This window comes from Oncorhynchus tshawytscha, linkage group LG14, assembly GCF_018296145.1.
Source record: "Oncorhynchus tshawytscha isolate Ot180627B linkage group LG14, Otsh_v2.0, whole genome shotgun sequence".
Lineage (NCBI taxonomy): Eukaryota > Metazoa > Chordata > Actinopteri > Salmoniformes > Salmonidae > Oncorhynchus > Oncorhynchus tshawytscha.
Window position 1 is genome coordinate 37041420 of NC_056442.1, and position 19889 is coordinate 37061308.

The following is a 19889-nucleotide window of genomic DNA, read 5'->3' on the forward strand; positions in this document are numbered from 1 at the left end:
ATTACCAGAATATAGTTCATTTCCCCCCACCTTCTGATGTTCCCAGAATCTCTGTTAACCAAAGGATTTTCAAATGTCACATCAGTAGGGTAGAGAGAGGAAAAGGGGGGAGAGGTATTTATGACGGTCATAAACCTACCCCCAGGCCAACGTTATGACAATACTAATATATAAACTCAACAAAAAAAGAAATGTCCTCTCACTGTCAACTGCGTTTATTTTCAGCAAACAACTGAGACATAAACTGGACAAGTTCCACAGACATGTGACTAACAGAAATGGAATAATGTGTCCCTGAACAAAGAGGAGGTCAAAATCAGAAATAACAGTCAGTATATGGTTTGGCCACCAGCTGCATTAAGTACTGCAGTGCATCTCCTCCTCATGGACTGCACCAGATTTGCCAGTTCTTGCAGTGAGATGTTTTCCCACTCTTCCACCAAGGCACCTGCAAGTTCCCGGACATTTCTGGGGGGAATGGCCCTAGACATCACCCTCCGATCCAACAGGTCCCAGACGTGTTCAATGAGATTGAGATCCGGGCTCTTCGCTGGCCATGGCAGAACACTGACATTCCTGTAATGCAGCAAATCACACACAGAATGAGCAGTATGGCTGGTGGCATTGTCATGCTGGAGGGTCGTGTCAGGATGAGCCTGCAGGAAGGGGACCACATGAGGGAGGAGGAAGTCTTCCCTGTAACACACAGCTTTGAGATGGCCTGCAATGACAACAAGCTCATACTGATGATGCTGTGACACACTGCCCCAGACCATGACGGACCCTCCACCTGCAAATCGATCCCGCTCCAGAGTACAGGCCTCGGTGTAACGCTCATTCCTTAGACGATTAACGCAAATCCGGCCATCCACCCCTGGTGAGAAAAAAACGTGACTCGTCAGTTCTTGCCAGTTCTTTCTGGTCCAGCGACGGTGGGTTTGTGCCCGTAGGCCACGTTGTTGACGGTGATGTCTGGTGAAGACCTGACTTACAACAGGCCTACAAGCCCTCAGTCCAGCCGTTCTCAGCCTATTGTGGACAGTCTGAGCACTGATGGAGGGATTGTGCGTTCCTGGTGTAACTCAGGCAGTTGTGGTTGCCATCCTGTACCTGTCCCGCAGGTGTGATGTTCGGATGTACCGATCCTGTGTAGGTGTTGTTACACGTAGTCTGCCACTGCGAGGATGATCAATTGTCCGTCCAGTCTCCCTCTAGCGCTGTCTTAGACGTCTCACAGTACAGACATTGCAATTTATTGCCCTGACCACATCTGCAGTCCTCATGCCTCCTTGCAGCATGCCTAAGGCAGGTTCACACAGATGAGCAGGGACCATGGGCATCTTTCCTTTGGTGTTTTTCAGAGTCAGTAGAAAGGCCTCTTTTGAGTCCTACATTTTCATAACTATGACCTTAATTGCCTCTGTCTGTAAGCTGTTCCACGGGTGCATGTTCATTAATTATTCATGATTCATTGAACATGCATGGGAAACAGTGTTTAAACCCTTTACAATGAAAATCTGTGAAGTTATTTGGATTTTTACAAATTATCTTTGAAAGACAGGGTCCTGAAAAAGGAAGTTTCTTTTTTTTGCTGAGTTTATATATATACACTGATCAAAAAAATAAAGGGAACACTAAAATAACACATCCTAGATCTGAATGAATGAAATATTCTTATTAAATACTTTTTTCTTTACATAGTTGAATGTGCTGACAACAAAATCACACAAAAATTATCAATGGAAATCAAATGTATCAACCCATGGAGGTCTGGATTTGGAGTCACACTCAAAATTAAAGTGGAAAACCACATTACAGGCTGATCCAACTTTGATGTAATGTCCTTAAAACAAGTCAAAATGAGGCTCAGTAGTGTGTGTGGCCTCCACGTGCCTGTATGACCTCCCTACAACACCTGGGCATGCTCCTGATGAGGTGGCGGATGGTCTCCTGAGGGATCTCCTCCCAGACCTGGACTAAAGCATCCGCCAACTCTTGGACAGTCTGTGGTGCAACGTGGCGTTGGTGGATGGAGCGAGACATGATGTCCCAGATGTGCTCAATTGGATTCAGGTCTGGGGAACGGGCGGGCCAGTCCATAGCATCAATGCCTTCCTCTTGCAGGAACTGCTGACACACTCCAGCCACATGAGGTCTAGCATTGTCTTGCATTAGGAGGAACCCAGGGACAACCGCACCAGCATATGGTCTCACAAGGGGTCTGAGGATCTCATCTCGGTACCTAATGGCAGTCAGGCTACCTCTGGCGAGCACATGGAGGGCTGTGCGGCCCCCCCCAAGGAAATGCCACCCCACACCATGACTGACCCACCACCAAACCGGTCATGCTGGAGGATGTTGCAGGCAGCAGAACGTTCTCCTCGGCGTCTCCAGACTGTCACGTCTGTCACATGTGCTCAGTGTGAACCTGATTTCATCTGTGAAGAGCACAGGGCGCCAGTGGCGAATTTGCCAATCTTGGTGTTCTCTGGCAAATGCTAAACGTCCTGCACGGTGTTGGGCTGTAAGCACAACCCCCACCTGTGGACGTCGGGCCCTCATACCACCCTCATGGAGTCTGTTTCTGATCATTTGAGCAGGCACGTGCACATTTGTGGCCTGCTGGAGGTCATTTTGCAGGGCTCTGGCATTGCTCCTCCTGTTCCTCCTTGCACAAAGGCGGAAGTAGCGGTCCTGCTGCTGGGTTGTTGCCCTCCTACGGCTTCCTCCACATCTCCTGATGTACTGGCCTGTCTCCTGGTAGTGGCTCTCTGCTCTGGACACTACGCTGACAGACACAATACTTTGAGATCTGGAGACTGGCTAGGCCACTCCAGGACCTTGAAATGCTTCTTACGAAGCCACTCCTTCATTGCCCGGGAGGTGTGTTTGGGATCATTGTCATGCTGAAAGACCCAGCCACGTTTCATCTTCAATGCCCTTGCTGATGGAAGGAGGTTTTCACTCAAAATCTCCCGATACATGGCCCCATTCATTCTTTCCTTTACACGGATCAGTCGTCCTGGTCCCTTTGCAGAAAAACAGCCCCAAAGCATGATGTTTCCATCCCCATGCTTCACAGTAGGTATGGTGTTCTTTGGATGCAACTCAGCATTCTTTGTCCTCCAAACACGACGAGTTTTTACCAAAAAGTTATATTTTGGTTTCATCTGACCATATGACTTTCTTCCAATCTTCTTCTGGATCATCCAAATGCTCTCTAGCAAACTTCAGACGGGCCTGGACATGTACTGGCTTAAGCAGGGGGACACGTCTGGCACTGCAGGATTTGAGTTCCTGGTGGTGTAGTGTGTTACTGATGGTAGGCTTTGTTACTTTGGTCCCAGCTCTCTGCAGGTCATTCACTAGGTCCCCCCATGTGGTTCTGGGATTTTTGCTCATCGTTCTTGTGATCATTTTGACCCCACGGGGTGAGATCTTGCGTGGAGCCCCAGATCGAGGGAGATTATCAGTTGTCTTGTATGTCTTCCATTTCCTAATAATTGCTCCCACAGTTGATTTCTTCAAACCAACCTGCTTATCTATTGCAGATTCAGTCTACAATGCAGGTCTACAATTTTGTCTCTGGTGTCCTTTGACAGCTCTTTGGTCTTGGCCATAGTGGAGTTTGGAGTGTGACTGTTTGAGGTTGTGGACAGGTGTCTTTTATACTGATAACAAGTTCAAACAGGTGCCATTAATACAGGTAACGAGTGGAGGACAGAGGAGCCTCTTAAAGAAGAAGTTACAGGTCTGTGAGAGACATAAATCTTGCTTGTTTGTAGGTGACCAAATACTTATTTTCCACCATAATTTGCAAATAAATTCATTAAAAATCCTACAATGTGATTTTCTGGATTTTTTTCCCTCATTTTGTCTGTCATAGTTGAAGTGTACCAATGATGAAAATTACAGGCCTCTCATCTTTTTAAGTGGGAGAACTTGCACAATTGGTGACTGACTAAATACTTTTTTGCCCCATTGTATGTTGAGCAGGCGTTTCATGACAGGGTATCACGTCTGATGCAGATACAGTTGAGCTTATTTCTCAAGTCAGTTGTTCGAATGGAGCTAGGAGTGTTCATGTTTCCAAGTTTCAAACATGTTCTCAAATGCCATTGAAATGGCAGCAATGGTATGAGAACCAGCACATTCTTGAGCATGAAATATGGCTTTCCTCAGTACAAAATCCTCATTGACCCACTGTGCTGTCAGACTCGTAATGCTCATGAGGCTGATATCGCTGGTCCAATTGTCTGTGGTGAAGCTAATGGCAGTGACACCCATAGCAAGTAGCTCATGGATGTGAGTTTCAACAATGCTGTGTAACTCCGGTAGGGCAACATCTGAAAAATAGCGCCTACTTGGTCGTGAGTACCGGTGCTCGATCAGTCGGCGAAAGCCAACATCATCCACGACGGAGAACGGTTGATTGTCAAGGGCCATGAATTCCATTATCTTGGCATTAATGGATTTCACCTTTGAGTTGTCTCTCTGAAATGTTCTTACTCTTTCAAATGACTGCTCGATCCACACAGCAGACATTGTGGGCTAGGTTAGGAATGCTGTGTTGCACGTGTAGCGCTATATATATTCGTCATTACGTCATGTACCTACCTTATATAGGTATGCACGGTAGCTTTGACATTGGTTTTGCACATCGCCGTTAAACTAGACATCGGGCCGATGCAAAATAAGTTGCATCAGCTCAGGCTAAAGCTATGTCAGCTAGCAATAGCATAGAACAGTTTGTGCATGCTATGGAAAAAAAGGGCCCCCATGTTAAGCAATCACGAGCACAGTCAGAACAAAGACAGGCCGCTCGCTCAACCAGCAGCAGACAAAGACTTGTGGAAAAACACACAAACCAAAGAGGTGCCCTGCATTTAGTGTTGAGTGTAAAAGGTGTGGAAAGAGAAATCACTTTGCAGCTGTGTGTAGGTCAGGGACAGATGTTGCTCTTGTTGAAACAGAGGTTAGGGAAGTGGACATGTTGTTCATAGGTGCAGTGACACAAGCACACGAGATGCTGGCTGGCACACAAACTGCGTATAGGGGGACAGACGGTCAACTTTAAGTTAGACATAGAAGCTGAAGCTAATGTGTTCGCACAAGCAATAGCAGACAAATTGTCCAATCAATTCAAAGTTTTTTAATTTTTTTAATTTTTAATTTTACCTTTATTTAACCAGGTAGGCAAGTTGAGAACAAGTTCTCATTTACAATTGCGACCTGGCCAAGATAAAGCAAAGCAGTTCGACAGATACAACGACACAGAGTTACACATGGAGTAAAACAAACATACAGTCAATAATACAGTGTAAACAAGTCTATATACAATGTGAGCAAATGAGGTGAGAAAGGAGGTAAAGGCAAAAAAGGCCATGGTGGCAAAGTAAATACAATATAGCAAGTAAAACACTGGAATGGTAGTTTTGCAATGGAAGAATGTGCAAAGTAGAAATAAAAATAATGGGGTGCAAAGGAGCAAAATAAATAAAAAAATAAAAATTAAATACAGTTGGGAAAGAGGTATAGTTGTTTGGGCTAAATTATAGGTGGGCTATGTACAGGTGCAGTAATCTGTGAGCTGCTCTGACAGTTGGTGCTTAAAGCTGGTGAGGGAGATAAGTGTTTCCAGTTTCAGAGATTTTTGTAGTTCGTTCCAGTCATTGGCAGCAGAGAACTGGAAGGAGAGGCGGCCAAAGAAAGAATTGGTTTTGGGGGTGACTAGAGAGATATACCTGCTGGAGCGTGTGCTACAGGTGGGAGATGCTATGGTGACCAGCGAGCTGAGATAAGGGGGACTTTACCTAGCAGGGTCTTGTAGATGACATGGAGCCAGTGGGTTTGGCGACGAGTATGAAGCGAGGGCCAGCCAACGAGAGCGTACAGGTCGCAATGGTGGGTAGTATATGGGGCTTTGGTGACAAAACGGATTGCACTGTGATAGACTGCATCCAATTTGTTGAGTAGGGTATTGGAGGCTATTTTGTAAATGACATCGCCAAAGTCGAGGATTGGTAGGATGGTCAGTTTTACAAGGGTATGTTTGGCTGCATGAGTGAAGGATGCTTTGTTGCGAAATAGGAAGCCAATTCTAGATTTAACTTTGGATTGGAGATGTTTGATATGGGTCTGGAAGGAGAGTTTACAGTTAACCAGACACCTAAGTATTTGTAGTTGTCCACGTATTCTAAGTCAGAGCCGTCCAGAGTAGTGATGTTGGACAGGCGGGTAGGTGCAGGTAGCGATCGGTTGAAGAGCATGCATTTAGTTTTACTTGTATTTAAGAGCAATTGGAGGCCACGGAAGGAAGGTGAAAGAGACTGAGACTGTACTCGTAGCCTATGGAGGCACCCGCATCAAGCCAAAGGGCATCATGACATTGCAAGTGCATATGCGGCACAAACAAGCCCATCTACAGTTCTATGTTACAGATGCATCTGACACACCACTGCTAGGCAGAGAGGCATGTGTGCAGCTTGACCATATATGAAAAGTTGCAAGAGTTGCATGCTATGCTCCACCTTGCATCTGTGTTCAAAGGACTATGTGAGTTTCCAGGCCAACACCACATTTACATAGATCCAAAAGTCCCTCCTGTTGTTCATGGATGTAGGAAAATTGCATATGCTGTGCTTGACAGGCTGAAAGAGACATTGGACATTCAAGAGCAGAGGGGTGTGGTCAGCAAAGTAACCAAACCATCAGTGTGGGGTAGCAGCCTATTCCTAACAGAAAATTAAAATGTCTCTCTTAGGGTGTGTCTGGAACAAGGCCATACAGGACCAACACTTCTCCATTCCCACCTCAGAGGATGTGCAATGCAAGAAAATCTTCACTATCATAGATGAGAAGGAGGTGTATTGGCAAATAAAGCTGAATGAGGAATCAGCTGATCTTTGCACATTCAATACCACATGGGGTAGGTACCGGTTTAATCGCTTACCTTTTTTGCATAAAAAGGCATTTCAGCAGATTAACTCCAGAGTTATGGTGACATTGATGGTGTCTATGTAATTGCAGATGACACAATAATTGCAGCAGCCACCAAAGAAGAGCATGGCCACATTCTACAGCAGGTGATGGACAGAGCTATCCGTCTGAATGTGAAGTTAAATGCTGAGAAGATATATTACATGGTAAGTGAAGTACATCATCAGTGCAGACAGGGTTAAAGCAGACATCTCCAAGGTGACAGCAATCACACAGATTCCCCTACCAGAAGACAGAAAACATCTACAGAGGTTACTGGATATGACACGTTTCCTAACCCAGTTTAACCAAGATGAAGCCACGCTCACTGCACCACTCAGAATGCTCCTCAGGAAGGACAGGACATGGCATGGCAGTGGCACCCAGAACTACAAGCAGCACTGGAGAGGCTGAAAAAAGCCATCTCCACTACGGCGCTGCTGAAATTCTTCCAATTCACAGGAAGAAATTGAAATACAAGCGGATGCATCCAAAGATGGAGTTGGAGCTGTTCTGATGCAAAGTTAACAGCCTATAGCCTTTGCATCCAGAGCTCTGTCTGGGGCAAAACCAAATTATGCCCAGATAAAAAAAATAACTCCTGGCAATTGTGTTCGCACTGAAGAGGTTTCACCAGTATGTCTATAGTGTCCCGGTCAGTTCAATCTGACCACAAACCACTTGAGGCTATAACCACCAGGCTTATTGGAAAGGCGCCTGCCTGTCTTCAAAGGATGCTCCTTCAAATACAGAAATATGACATTCACATCGTCTACACCCCAGGTAAAGACATGTTAATAGCAGACACGCTATCCAGGGATGTACCCCAGACTGCCACACATGAAGTGTGACCTCAGTGACAAGAAAGTCATTTATGCAGTCTCCACACATCAGCCACTGGATGGTGCTGTTATGCAACAGCTGAGAGCAGTCACAGATGCAGACAGTGAGATGTAGCTGCTGAGGAACCTACACAGAGAAGGATGGCCACACAAGAAGAAAAGTGCACCATTGAAAGTGGAAACCTGTTGGCACATCAGAGACTCTCTTTACATTGAAGATGTACTGCTCATGGTAAACAAAGGTATTATCATTCCCAAAGACTTTTTAGAACTGAGGTACTTAAGAGGCTCCACATTGCACATCAGGGCAGTCAACGCTTCTTAGCGCATGCCAGAGCTCTCATGTATTGGCCAGGCCTCACTGAAGATGTCCGAATGACGGTTGAATCGTGCACTTCCTGGCAACAAAAAAAAAACGCCCAGCAACCGAAAGGAACCACTCCTACCACACACAGTGGCTGACATTCCATGGCAAAAAATGGCTTTTGATATCTTTGAGTTCCAAGGGCGCACATTCCTTCTGATAGTGGACTACTACTCCAAATATCCAGACGTGCTGTCGGACAAGACATCAGGTACTGTCATAGCAAAGTTTAAAGCTGTGTTTGCTAGACATGGTATTGCAGCTGAACTGATTGCAGATCATGTACCCTTTTCAAGTGCTGAGATGGATCATGTTTGCAAAAGAATGGGGTTTCAAAATCATTCATTCTAGTCCAGGGTTTCCCCAGTCAAAGGGAATGGCTGAGAGGACCATTAAGTCAGTGAAAAACATGCTCACGTCGACAGCACAGACAGGTGTTGACCCTCACACAGCTCTACTGAACCTGAGAAACACACCTGTCACGGGTCTGCAGTACTCTTCTGCTCAGCTACTCATGGGACATGTCCTACGCTCCGACCAACCTACAAGTAAAGGAGCCCTTCAGCCAGAAATGTCCAGCATGGCTTGAAACGCAGATAGCTGCAGCAGAAGACAATCTATGACAAAACAGCATCACCACTTCCTTCGGGAGGGAGAGGGGGGGGTGTAATATTTTTTAACTAGGTAAGTCAGTTAAGAACAAATTGTTATTTACAATGACAGCCTAGGAACATTGGGTTAACTGCCTTGTTCAGGGGCAGAACAACAGATTTTTACCCTGTCAGCTCGGGGATTTGATCTGGCAACCTTTCAGTTACTGGCCCCACGCTCTAACCACTAGGCTACCTGCCACCCCATCATCTTTAATGATAGTCCATAACTCCCTTGTATTTAACAGACAATCAGTATCACTTGAGGTTGAAGGTCAAGGAGATATGTAAATTAGCTGTTTTGCAGTTTGAAGTTTACCTGCGTGAACAGTGTTAATCGTTACCATGCTTCGGATATAAAGCTAAAAGTAACAGTACTTCAGTCTCCATTGTCAAGTTCATTCTACCGTGCCATCTAGAGCACGACAGGCATTATACTTAGGCTGATTAGAAATCCTCATGATTTTGTTTAATGATTTTCAATTTGAGCGTCATTATTTCTATATAGTCTACACTTTCTCGTTCTGAACTTGTAACTTGTTGTGGCTTTGCGACAATGATCAAGAGCAGCTGCTCACCGATTTGACAGCTCCAACACAGTTACACCTCCTGAGTCACGACACCGCTAAAACGTTAGCTATGCAGGTGTCGGCTATTGTCGGTTAATGCTTGATCTGATTGAATCTAGGTCAAGGTGTGTTTCACAGGACAGACTAGTTCCAATGACTACAGTCTAAAAAACACAAATGATGCATGTTATGGGTTACATCATTAGAATAATCCAATTGAGGACTTTGGCTTTACAAATCCATTTAATTCATTTGGGAGGCATTCTTCCCAAGGACGCATGACCGGTAATGCTGTTAGTGAATGCTGATACACTAAACAGTTACATACATCAGGCTAGGTGCTCACCTTTACTGCAAGGTAGAGGACAGACTACTCATGTATTCTACTACATTAAATGTGTACTGTCTTTGGGTATGTGCCAGCGGGCCAGATTACTGTCCACATTAGACAAAAGACAAAAAAGTCCATAGACAAAAGTCCATAGAGAATCACCAGCGCATATAACCTGCAATTAACTCACTTTGCTGAAAACCTCCTGTGAACATAAAAAGCAACAAATCCCCCTTGGATTATGCTTCTTCCCCATGCATGGTGTTTCTATAGTGAAAGAAGCTTTGGGAGTCTCATAATGGACTGTTAGAATCTCTTTAGGGTGATGCCCTCCCTATGGGTTGAATGGAGGACAGATGAGAGAGAACTGATCCCTCTCTCTGCATGGCGTAAATCCCTTGGTGAGAGATGGGGTTTGTATGGGGCAGAGTTGATGCAATACTATGGGGAGGTGGCAGTATCGAGCCTGAGGCAATAGAGAGAGAAAACAGTAGCCTTCCGGGACTACCCCCCCTTGATGACCACTGATGAAAGTCCTTCACTGTTGTGTAGCGTGTTTACACTGAGACAAATCCATGTCCTTGAATGTAGCCCATTACAGGTTGTGAGCCACATTAACCACAAAACAAATTGTGGTTGTTGAATGACAGAATCCAGCTCTGAGACACTGTGTATTGTGTTTACCTTTAATTAACTAGGCAAGTTGGCTAAGAACAAATTCTTATTTAGAATGACGGCCTACCCCGGGCCAAACCCTAACCCGAACAAAGCTGGGCCATTTGTGCAACGCCCTATGGGACTCTCAATCACAGCCAGTTGTGATACACCCTGGAATTGAACCAGGGTCTGTTGTAATGCCTCCAGCACTGAGATGCAGTGCCTTAGACCACTGTGCCACTCAGGAGCTAGTCTACTTGGACAAGACCTTACATGCTGGCTGCTGTTTATGTTCCTTCCCTCAGAGCAGTGGTGGTTTATTTGGACTGGGGTCTTGGGTCAATGATGTATATAAACCCTGGATTGCTGATGCTATGTATTGGCCACTAAGAGGCTTTGAAGCCCCCGGTCGGCCATATTGGCACTCCCCAGTAGGCGTAGTCCTCTATAGGAACGGATGGAATTCACAGTATTTCAATTAAATGTTTAAAGGACAAAATAACATGTATTTAAGTATTTGTTTTATTGTAGTGGGGACAGTAACATTAGTCATCTAGAAAAAATGATACCAAGATGGAGGCACGGGGGCTTCAACACAGTGCCCCCTATCAGTTATCTAGTGTATATATAAATCATTAGGTTAAACCTGTGCTTGGAGCTGTCAGTCCGTGGGGTAGGTATGTCCTCCCTTACTTTACTTCCTGGCTGTTTGTTTGTCATCACAGTGCCGTGGCTGCCTTGACCTCTCTAACCCCTCTGGGCCTGAGAGATCCAATGGTTTGATCCCTCCATTCTCATAAAAACTGTTAAATCTTCTTGGACTGATGAGGAATAGAAAAATGGTATGGTTGAGAGGGATGAGGCAAAAGGTATGGCAATTAAGCCCGGTAACCCAACGGATTGGCCTAACTGATACTGCAAATTAAGAAATCATGTGACTGAACTAAATAGAAAGAAAAATAAACTATACTATGAAACAAAATATAAATTATATAAAGAATGATTGTAAAATGCTTTGGGGCACCTTAAATGAAATTTTTGGAGAAAAAAAGCCAACTCTGCTCCTTCATTTATTGAATCAGATGGCTCATTCATCACAAAGCCCACTGATATTGCAAAGCACTTTAATTACTTTTTCATTGGCAAGATAAGCAAACTTAGGGATGACATGCCAGAAACAAACGTTGACACTACACATTCAAGTATATCGGACCAAATTATAAAAGACAAGAATTGTACTTTTGATTTCCATAAAGTCAGTGTGGAAGAGGTGAAAAAATGATTGTCTCAACAATGACAATGACAAGCCAATCAACAATGACAAGCCACCGGGGTCTGATAATCTGGATGGAAAATTACTGAGGATAATAGCAGACAATATTGCGACTCCTTTTTGCCACATCTGCAATTTAAGCCTACTAGAGAGTGTGTGCCCTCAGGCCTGGAGGGAAGCTAAAGTCATTCCGCTACCCAAGATTAGTAAAGCCTCCTTACCTGGCTCAAATAGCCGACCAATCAGCCTTTTACCAACCCTTAGTAAACTTCTGGAAAGAATTGTGTTTAACCAGATGCAATGCTATTTCACAGTAAACAAATTGACAACAAAATTTCAGCATGCTTATAGGGAAGGACACTCAACAAGCACAGCACTTACACAAATGACTGATGATTGGCTGAGAGAAATTGGTGATAAAATGATTGTGGGGGCTGTCTTGTTAGACTTCAATGCAGATTTTGACATTATCGATCATAGTCTGCTGCTGGAAAAACTTGTGTTATGGCTTTACACCCCCTGCTATAATGTGGATAAAGAGTTACTTGTCTAACAGAACACAAAGGGTGTTCTTTAATGGAAGCCTCTCAAATATAATCCAGTTGGAATCAGGAATTCCCCAGGGTAGCTGTTTAGGCCCCTTGCTTTTTTAAATTTTTACTAACGACATGCCACTGACTTTGAGTAAAGCCAGAGTGTCTATGTATGCAGATGACTCAACACTATACTTGTCAGCTACTACAGCGACTGAAATGACTGCAACACTCAACAAAGAGCTGCAGTTAGTTTCAGAGTGTGTAGCAAGGAATAAGTTATCCCTAAATATTTCTAAAACTAAAGCATTGTATTTGGAACAAAACACTCACTAAACCCTAAACCTCAACTAAATCTTGTAATAAATCATGTGGAAACTGAGCAAGTTGAGATGACCCTAGACTGTAAACTGTCATGGTCAAAACATATCGATGCAGTAGTAGCTAAGATGGGGAGAAGTCTGTCTATAATAAAGAGGTGCTCTGCCTTCTTAACAACACCATCAACAAGGCAGGTCCTACAGGCCGTAGTTTTGTCGCACCTTGACTACTTTTCAGTTGTGACAAAAAAGGACTTTGCAATTGGCTCAGAACAGGGCAGCACGGCTGGCCCTTGGATGTAAACAGAGAGCTAATATTAATAATATGCATGTCAATCTCTTCTAGCTGAAAGTGGAGGAGAGATTGACTTCATCACGACGTTTATTTATGAGAGGTTGAATGCACCGAGCTATCTGTCTAAACTACTGGTACACAGCTCGGACACCCATGCATACCCCACAAGACATGCCACGAGGTCTCTTCACAGTCCCCAAGTCCAGGACAGACTATGGGAGGCACACAGTACTATATAGAGCCATGACTACATGGAACTCTATTCCACATCAAGTAACTGACACAAGCAGTAAATTTGATTAAAAGAAACAGATTAAAAAACACCTTATGGAACAGCGGGGACTGTGAAGCAACACAAACATTGGCACAGGCACACGCACATGCACACACACACACACACACACACACACACACACACACACACACACACACACACACACACAAAAAACATCTGTAAATGTGAAATATGTAAATGTATTGTAATGTTTTTAAAATTATATCAACTGCCTTAATTCTGCTGGACCCTAGGAAGAGTAAGCAGCAGCTAATGGGGATCCATAATAAATACAAATAAAGACAATATTAGCTGGAAGTTAACCACACCTGTTCTCTAAATTTCATCCTTGTCTGCACACAAAAAAGAGACACCAATGAAGGAGATGTATGGGAAAATGGCCAAGAATATGGAACACACGCACATACTCTGAAGAAAAAATACTTAGATACAGTAGCCTACATTGTAAATTAAGGGTAAGTATTTCCATAATATCAATTAGCAGGAAACAGTCCAAGTCCAACTAAGTTGGCAGCCCTCTCTGGGAGCATGTCATAGTAAAGAACTGGTTGAGCTGATAATTCAAACACACTCACACAGTTGTCTTTACTTGCTGACAGATTCCAACATGGTTCTCAGCTCTCTGACTGAAACAGTCTCCAAACATCTTCTCCATTCAAAATAGTGTCAAAGACACAACAACCGATAAAATCAGCTAATAATAAATACATTGTGTAGAAGCTCATACCATATTATGGATGCCAGATCATGTTTATTTGTACCTATGTTACAAATAATTAACAATGAGTAAATCTGGACAAACATGTTGACATTTTCAAAGATCGGTCACACATATACATACCTATCTATTGCTCCATCTGCCAATGCGTGTCAGCCAACCTTAGCAGCAAATCAAAAAGGCAGGCAAGTGGCTTAATCCAAGGAAAACACCCGTATCAGACTTTGGAAGTGATTCAATATCCACCCTCTGCAGCATGAAAGACTCCTTTGCCTCTGAGACAACCTGCTGTGTCTGTCTGTGGGGTCTGTAGTGCCAGGTAACACTCAGCTTATGCAAATACTTCCTCTACCTCGCTCTGTCTCACTCACCCTCCCTCTCTCTTTCTAGCACTCTCTCCTCCTCACCTACTCTCTCTCTATCATGCACACTCAGTCACTTATACAGCCCAATAAATGGTCATTGGGGACACATGAAAATGTTGATTCTCTAACGGGGGATGTGACACAGAACATTTAACCCATTTTATAACCCAAATAATCACAATTACTATGCGTTAGACCAGAAACCTGTGCTGCCCTAGGAATGCCCAACTTAATACCCATTACACATGATACATTATGACTGCTATGTATGAATACTGGCTATAGGGGTTTAAAACATTATGGAAATTATTGGAAGAGGACATACTACATTGCATATACTATGACCTGCCATACAGGTCAATTAAATGGCCAAGCTTAACTTTCCATTTAGAATACAGAGAATTCATTAAGCACTGTCTAATCTTCCACTACTTAAGTGAGTAACCTTTATCTAAATTGCATTAAACCAGCTTAAGGTTTTAGCAGCTCTTTTTGGCATTGGTTGCACTGTGCTGTACACAAATATTAGATTCTGAGCATGTACAGTACAGAGAAGTGACATGAATGGGCTGAACCTCTCTTTTCATTGGTCTGAACACAGTCACCTTACTGTATTTACATCCTTTTTAAAGCTGCTTTATTAGGCTGCCCAACATAGTGGACAGCTGCTTCTCTACTGAATGACAAATACACTATATCAAATTTGTATAGCTTTGTCTTCCTGTTAGTGCTCATTGTACAATTTTATTGTAGGCTTCTAGAAAACAAAGATACACTGTCTTCAGACCTACTGCCCTCGAGTTAATGTCCTCTGGCTCCAGTCATCACTGTTACTTACCAACAGAGGAAAATACCATTAACTATCACTAGTGACTAATGGTAATCTCATTAGGACTCCTAAGCTCCTGATTTGATTTTTCACTTAACGAGCAGCAGGAGTGTGAACAACAGGTGGAATTATAGGTTGTAGTGTAGCCAGAGTTTCTCATTCAGCTGTTATATAGAGTGACATAAGTCAGAGGAATAAATCACTATTAAAATCATCTCACTGTGATGGAGCAGCAGTGAGCAGGAAGAGACTCCAGGGATTTTCCGTTTCACGAAGCTCAAGTAATTTATTAAACCCAACCATACACATCAGGTCCTCAAAGTTAGGGACTGCATACACAGTTGCACTTCTACATTATGGTATCTCTCCGGTCCTGGAGGACTTATGTTGTGTTCAGAAGTGGGAAAATCGTACAACTTGTAAACTGGGAGCAATGAGTGTGCATTCACATGCCTTCAACTCATTGAGAACACCAATTGGCTGATGGCAAACAAGCTGTAGGCTGTACTTTCAGTTTATGGTTATCATGCTTGTAAACAAAAGGAGTTAAAAACATGTTAGATGGCTTTTTCTAAATGTTTTGTTCCCTTTAACTTCAGAAAATGCTGTTAGAGGTAATTTCCTTAGTACTGTATGTGACATCAGCGTTCAGCATGTGGGAGAAGTCGGAGCTCAGATGGTAGACAAGTTTCCCACTAGTAATTAGCAGTTGGAGGGGTGTTCAAGTGGACTTTTCCCAGTCCTATGCTGGTATTTGAGAACACGATTTGAAAAGTCGCCTAAAGCGTGAGAGGAATACTGATGCTGAGGGTTCAGAATGAGGATGACTGGCTACTATTCTGAACTGTGTGGTGAGCTTTCTGGCACCCAGAGCTGCTGAGGCATCACCCAAGTGATGTTCCACAGAGTGGAAGAGAAGTCCAGTGGCTATAAGAATCAGGCTGGTTCCCAGACTTGCCCTCAAGATCAGCAGCAGACTCCATCTACCATCCTCTGACCAGCTCTCTCCAATCAAGCCATGAACTGACCCACTCCATCTTCAGAGGATACAGCTTTTAAAGACTTGGCCTCTATTGGCTGACCTGTCATGATTGCTCATAGCGCTTTGAGATTATATGAAAAGCGATTAACTAGATGTTATGAACACAGAATTATGAGATTCCTGAAGAACATGCTCACAGTCACAGATCAGCTCTCTGATCTCACATCCCTTCAGCGTTGCGTGTTCCCATATTGGCCCAAACTCCAATAAATACACACTTAATTTGTCCATACTGTACGCTGCTTGGTCCCCAGATGATTTCAGTGTGACTGGAATAGTTGTGTTGCACTAGAATTGCCCTCAAATGACAGCTCTGGTACACTGTCCCTAATGCCCACTAACAAATGAGGCAAGTAGCTACCCTTCCAATGGGATCCCATTAGACTGAACATAAGGCGGTTATTGGATGAGGCTTTGGGATGAGCTGTTCTCCTCAGTTAGCCAATTCCACTCTTACCGACCTGCCAAATCCATTTAGCTGGGGTAGGGGTTAAATGGGGGTAACCCTAAACCCGTGGTCCATTAAGGACCCATCTGGACCCTAGCCATGGCCCGGTCAACCCCTAAAACAACATCTCATTAATGTGCCAATCCAACCCTCACCCAGCAGTGAGGATGTGGCTAACAAGGACAGAGGTAACATTTGCATTCTGAGTTAGATTTTAACAAACAAGGGCTAGAACCTTGTACCGGAAGAAATCGCTCCATTCCGCAACACTGCAATGTTTCCATAAGAGACAAAACAATTGAATAGGTAGACGCACTTTATTCCTAAAACAGAAGCTGCACCATCTGTAGCGGCACACATTTATATGTACACACATATACACACAATTCTCTAAATCTGTCATATAAAATATATAATCTGACAACCTGTACCTCATATCCCATTTATCTGAATGCATTGAATTACTGTGCAACAGACTCTGCCACTTTGGCTGAGCTGTAAATCATGTCCACTCAAAAGGAGGGGATATAAATGCCCAGCCTACTTAAATCTGTACATCAGGGCAATACCCTTTGAAAAAATAATACTCTAAAAGTGGCCTACAGCAAATTCACTTGAGCGGGTTTTGGTTTTGTAATTGAGAAAATTACTTTACATTTTAAACCAATTCCTTTTAAAGTGAAATGGCAATACACAACCTTTAGATTTTTTATATATAAAAAGATAAAGAAATACAAATGACATTTAAAAACTTACAATAAATAATATATATATGCAGGCATTTCATTAAGATAAAATTTTATCAGAAGATTGAAATCTAAGATTATTAAAAAGACTATTCTTCTTTATGAAAAGTCCCTTATCATCCAAAATGGACACTTGGCATTTGATTGATAGGCTAGGACACCTCCAGTGCTGCCATGGAGAAGCTGGCTGGCTGGGGGGGAAGATTCCTTATGGCCATGCCCCCAACCTGCAGTGTTGAGGATCCATCCACTTCAGGGAATCCCCTACCATTTGTTTCATGATGAGGTCCATAGATCCCCCTTGATATCCTTGTTCAGAGCATGTTCATGATAAAGTTGTACATCTGGTTGAGCACCACAAAGTGAACAGGCAGACAGGAGCGCCGGTCCTGAGTGGCAGGGTCACACGTCAGCCAGGAGAGGGCGTTGTACTGCTCCAGCACAAACCTTTCAGGGGAAGAGAGCACATCACTAGGTATAACTAAATATACATTCAATTCACCCCTTTTTTCTGCCTATCAAATCAATGTATTGCCCATTTGTTATTTCATATGCCTTCCATTCCATTTGAGCAGTGTACCTGAGCACATCTGAGGTGTGGTTGGAGTCCAGAGGGTGGGAGTGTTTGCTGTGGAGGAGCTCGTCTGATTGGACCGAGGACACGTGGAGGTGCAGGGAGGCCTGGGGAGGGACGACAGAAGGTCAGCTAGAAGAACACCTGAACATCACACCAGTTACATTAGAAAAGGGAACCATTCAAATGACAGGACTCCTGATCAAGTACACATTTAAGTAAAGCATAAATGTGATGCTGAGTTTTAGGACCCGAGAAGAACTTAAGCCTTTACGAGCAGGTTAACTGTCAGAGGAGCGGTAGATGGGTACCTTGAGGAACAGTGGGCACTGGTTCTGTGCCTGGGGGCAGGCTGACCAGAACCAGTCAGGTAGGGGGCCAGCCTTGGCAGTGGAGATGAAGTAGCCCAGAGCCATAGGCTGCTGCAGGATGTTCAGGGCCTCCTCATGGGACTCCATACGGTCTGTGCTTTGGCCCTGGAACACAAAGGGACACCACCAATCCTTATTCGAGCCTCATTTACCAGTCGTCAGGTAAGCATACTCCTGCTGGTAGTGTTGTGGAGGGGCAGAGAGGGGCTTACCTTGCTGCCGTCTCCCCCCTGGTGATAGTGTCCACCCGGGGAGTGAACAGGGGAGGTGGTGGGGGAGTTAGGCAGGATGTTGATGAGGTCAGGGTCCACCATGTCATTATCAAACAGGTCAAAGATGCCCATCCCATCTGAACCATCTATGGAGAGCGATAAACACAAAGAGTCATTCAATACTATATCCCAGTAGTTTAGACAGAGAGCTGCTCTGTCTCCCTGTTTCAAGTAACATTGCCCTGTGTAGAGCCAGACTACAGCCAGAGCCTAGAAATGCATCAACATCTACAGTGTGTGTGTGTGTGTTACTGACCAGGGTTTATGGGGTTGAAGGCGATGTCTAGGTTCTGTTCGGTGGTGCCGTTGTTCACCTGCACCATGGCCGAGGTGGGGAACACCAGGATGTGGGTGCAGGACGTGTCCTGAGGAGTGCTCAGCTGGGACGTCTGCATGTTCAGAGTGGTGCTGCGGCCAAACACTGAGCCTGTCGACACAGAGTCTACACAGCAGAGAGAGGGGTTACCACGATACAGACATCAAAAACATTTCAGGAAACTCAGTGGACTCAGTCGGGGGAAGCAAGGGCGCATTGTGCTGCCATCACTCAAGGTTCAACTTTTGTTAGTTTTTACCTGGCATGATGACAAAGGAGCCTTGAGGCTCCATGGCGACCAGGCAGGCGCTGAGGATGCTGGGTGTGTCTGCGGCAGAGATGCCACACATCCTGCAGGTCTCCTTGAGGCGCTTGCTGAGAGACTGCAGGTTCCTTCTGCTCAGTAGAATACTCCAATCTGGAAAACAGAGGGAGATAGAAGATGTCATCAGGCACAACAATAAATATATTGAACAAAAATCTAAATGCAATACGTGACAATTTCAAAGATTTTACTGAGTCACAGTTCATATGAGGCAATCAGTCATTTGAAATAAATGAATTGGGCCCTAATCTATGGATTTTACATGACTGGGAATACAGATATGAATCTGTTGGTCACAGATACCTTCAAAAAAAGGTAGGGGCGTGGATCAGAAAACCACTTCAATGGCTGTGCGAAGTTGCTGGATATTGGCTGGAACTGGAACATGTACACGTTGATCCATAGCATACCAAACATGCTCAAAGGGTGACATGTCTGGTGATTATGCATGCCAGGGAAGAACAGGGACATTTTCTGCTTCTAGGAATTGTGTACAGATACTTGCGAACATGGGGCCGTACATTATCAAGCTGAACAATGAGGCGATGGTGGCGGATGAATGACACGACAATGGGCCTCAAGATCGTGTCACTGGATATCTGTGCATTGAAATTGCAATCGATAAAATGCAATTGTGTTTGTTGTCCACAACTTATGCCTGCCCATACCATAACCCCACCACGGGGCTCTCTGTTCACAAAGTTGATATCAGCAAACCACTTGCCCACACGACGCAATACACCCCTCCCGTGTGTCATCTGCCAGGTACGGTTGAA

General features: G+C 44.2%; 2 protein-coding genes across 3 annotated transcripts in view; both read right to left on the reverse strand.

Moving 5' to 3' along the window:
• Nucleotides 1-14116, reverse strand: part of LOC112267148 (autism susceptibility gene 2 protein homolog) — a 30502-nt gene extending 16386 nt beyond the window's left edge. Inside the window, exon 1 of the mRNA XM_024445280.2 lies at nt 13949-14116. The gene's annotated coding sequence lies outside the window, so the exon portion shown is untranslated. The remainder of the gene's footprint in view (nt 1-13948) is intronic.
• Nucleotides 14117-16812: 2696 nt separating this feature from the next.
• The window catches only part of LOC112267149 (mediator of RNA polymerase II transcription subunit 13-like), a 32797-nt gene continuing 29720 nt past the window's right edge, over nt 16813-19889 (reverse strand). For both annotated transcript variants that reach the window (XM_024445282.2, XM_024445281.2), the window contains exons 25-30: nt 19048-19206; nt 18729-18914; nt 18413-18558; nt 18141-18305; nt 17836-17936; nt 16813-17702 (exon numbers count right to left, since the gene is read on the reverse strand). In XM_024445282.2, the coding sequence (XP_024301050.2) occupies nt 17570-17702; nt 17836-17936; nt 18141-18305; nt 18413-18558; nt 18729-18914; nt 19048-19206 (890 nt within the window). In that variant the 3' untranslated portion in view covers nt 16813-17569. The remainder of the gene's footprint in view (nt 17703-17835; nt 17937-18140; nt 18306-18412; nt 18559-18728; nt 18915-19047; nt 19207-19889) is intronic.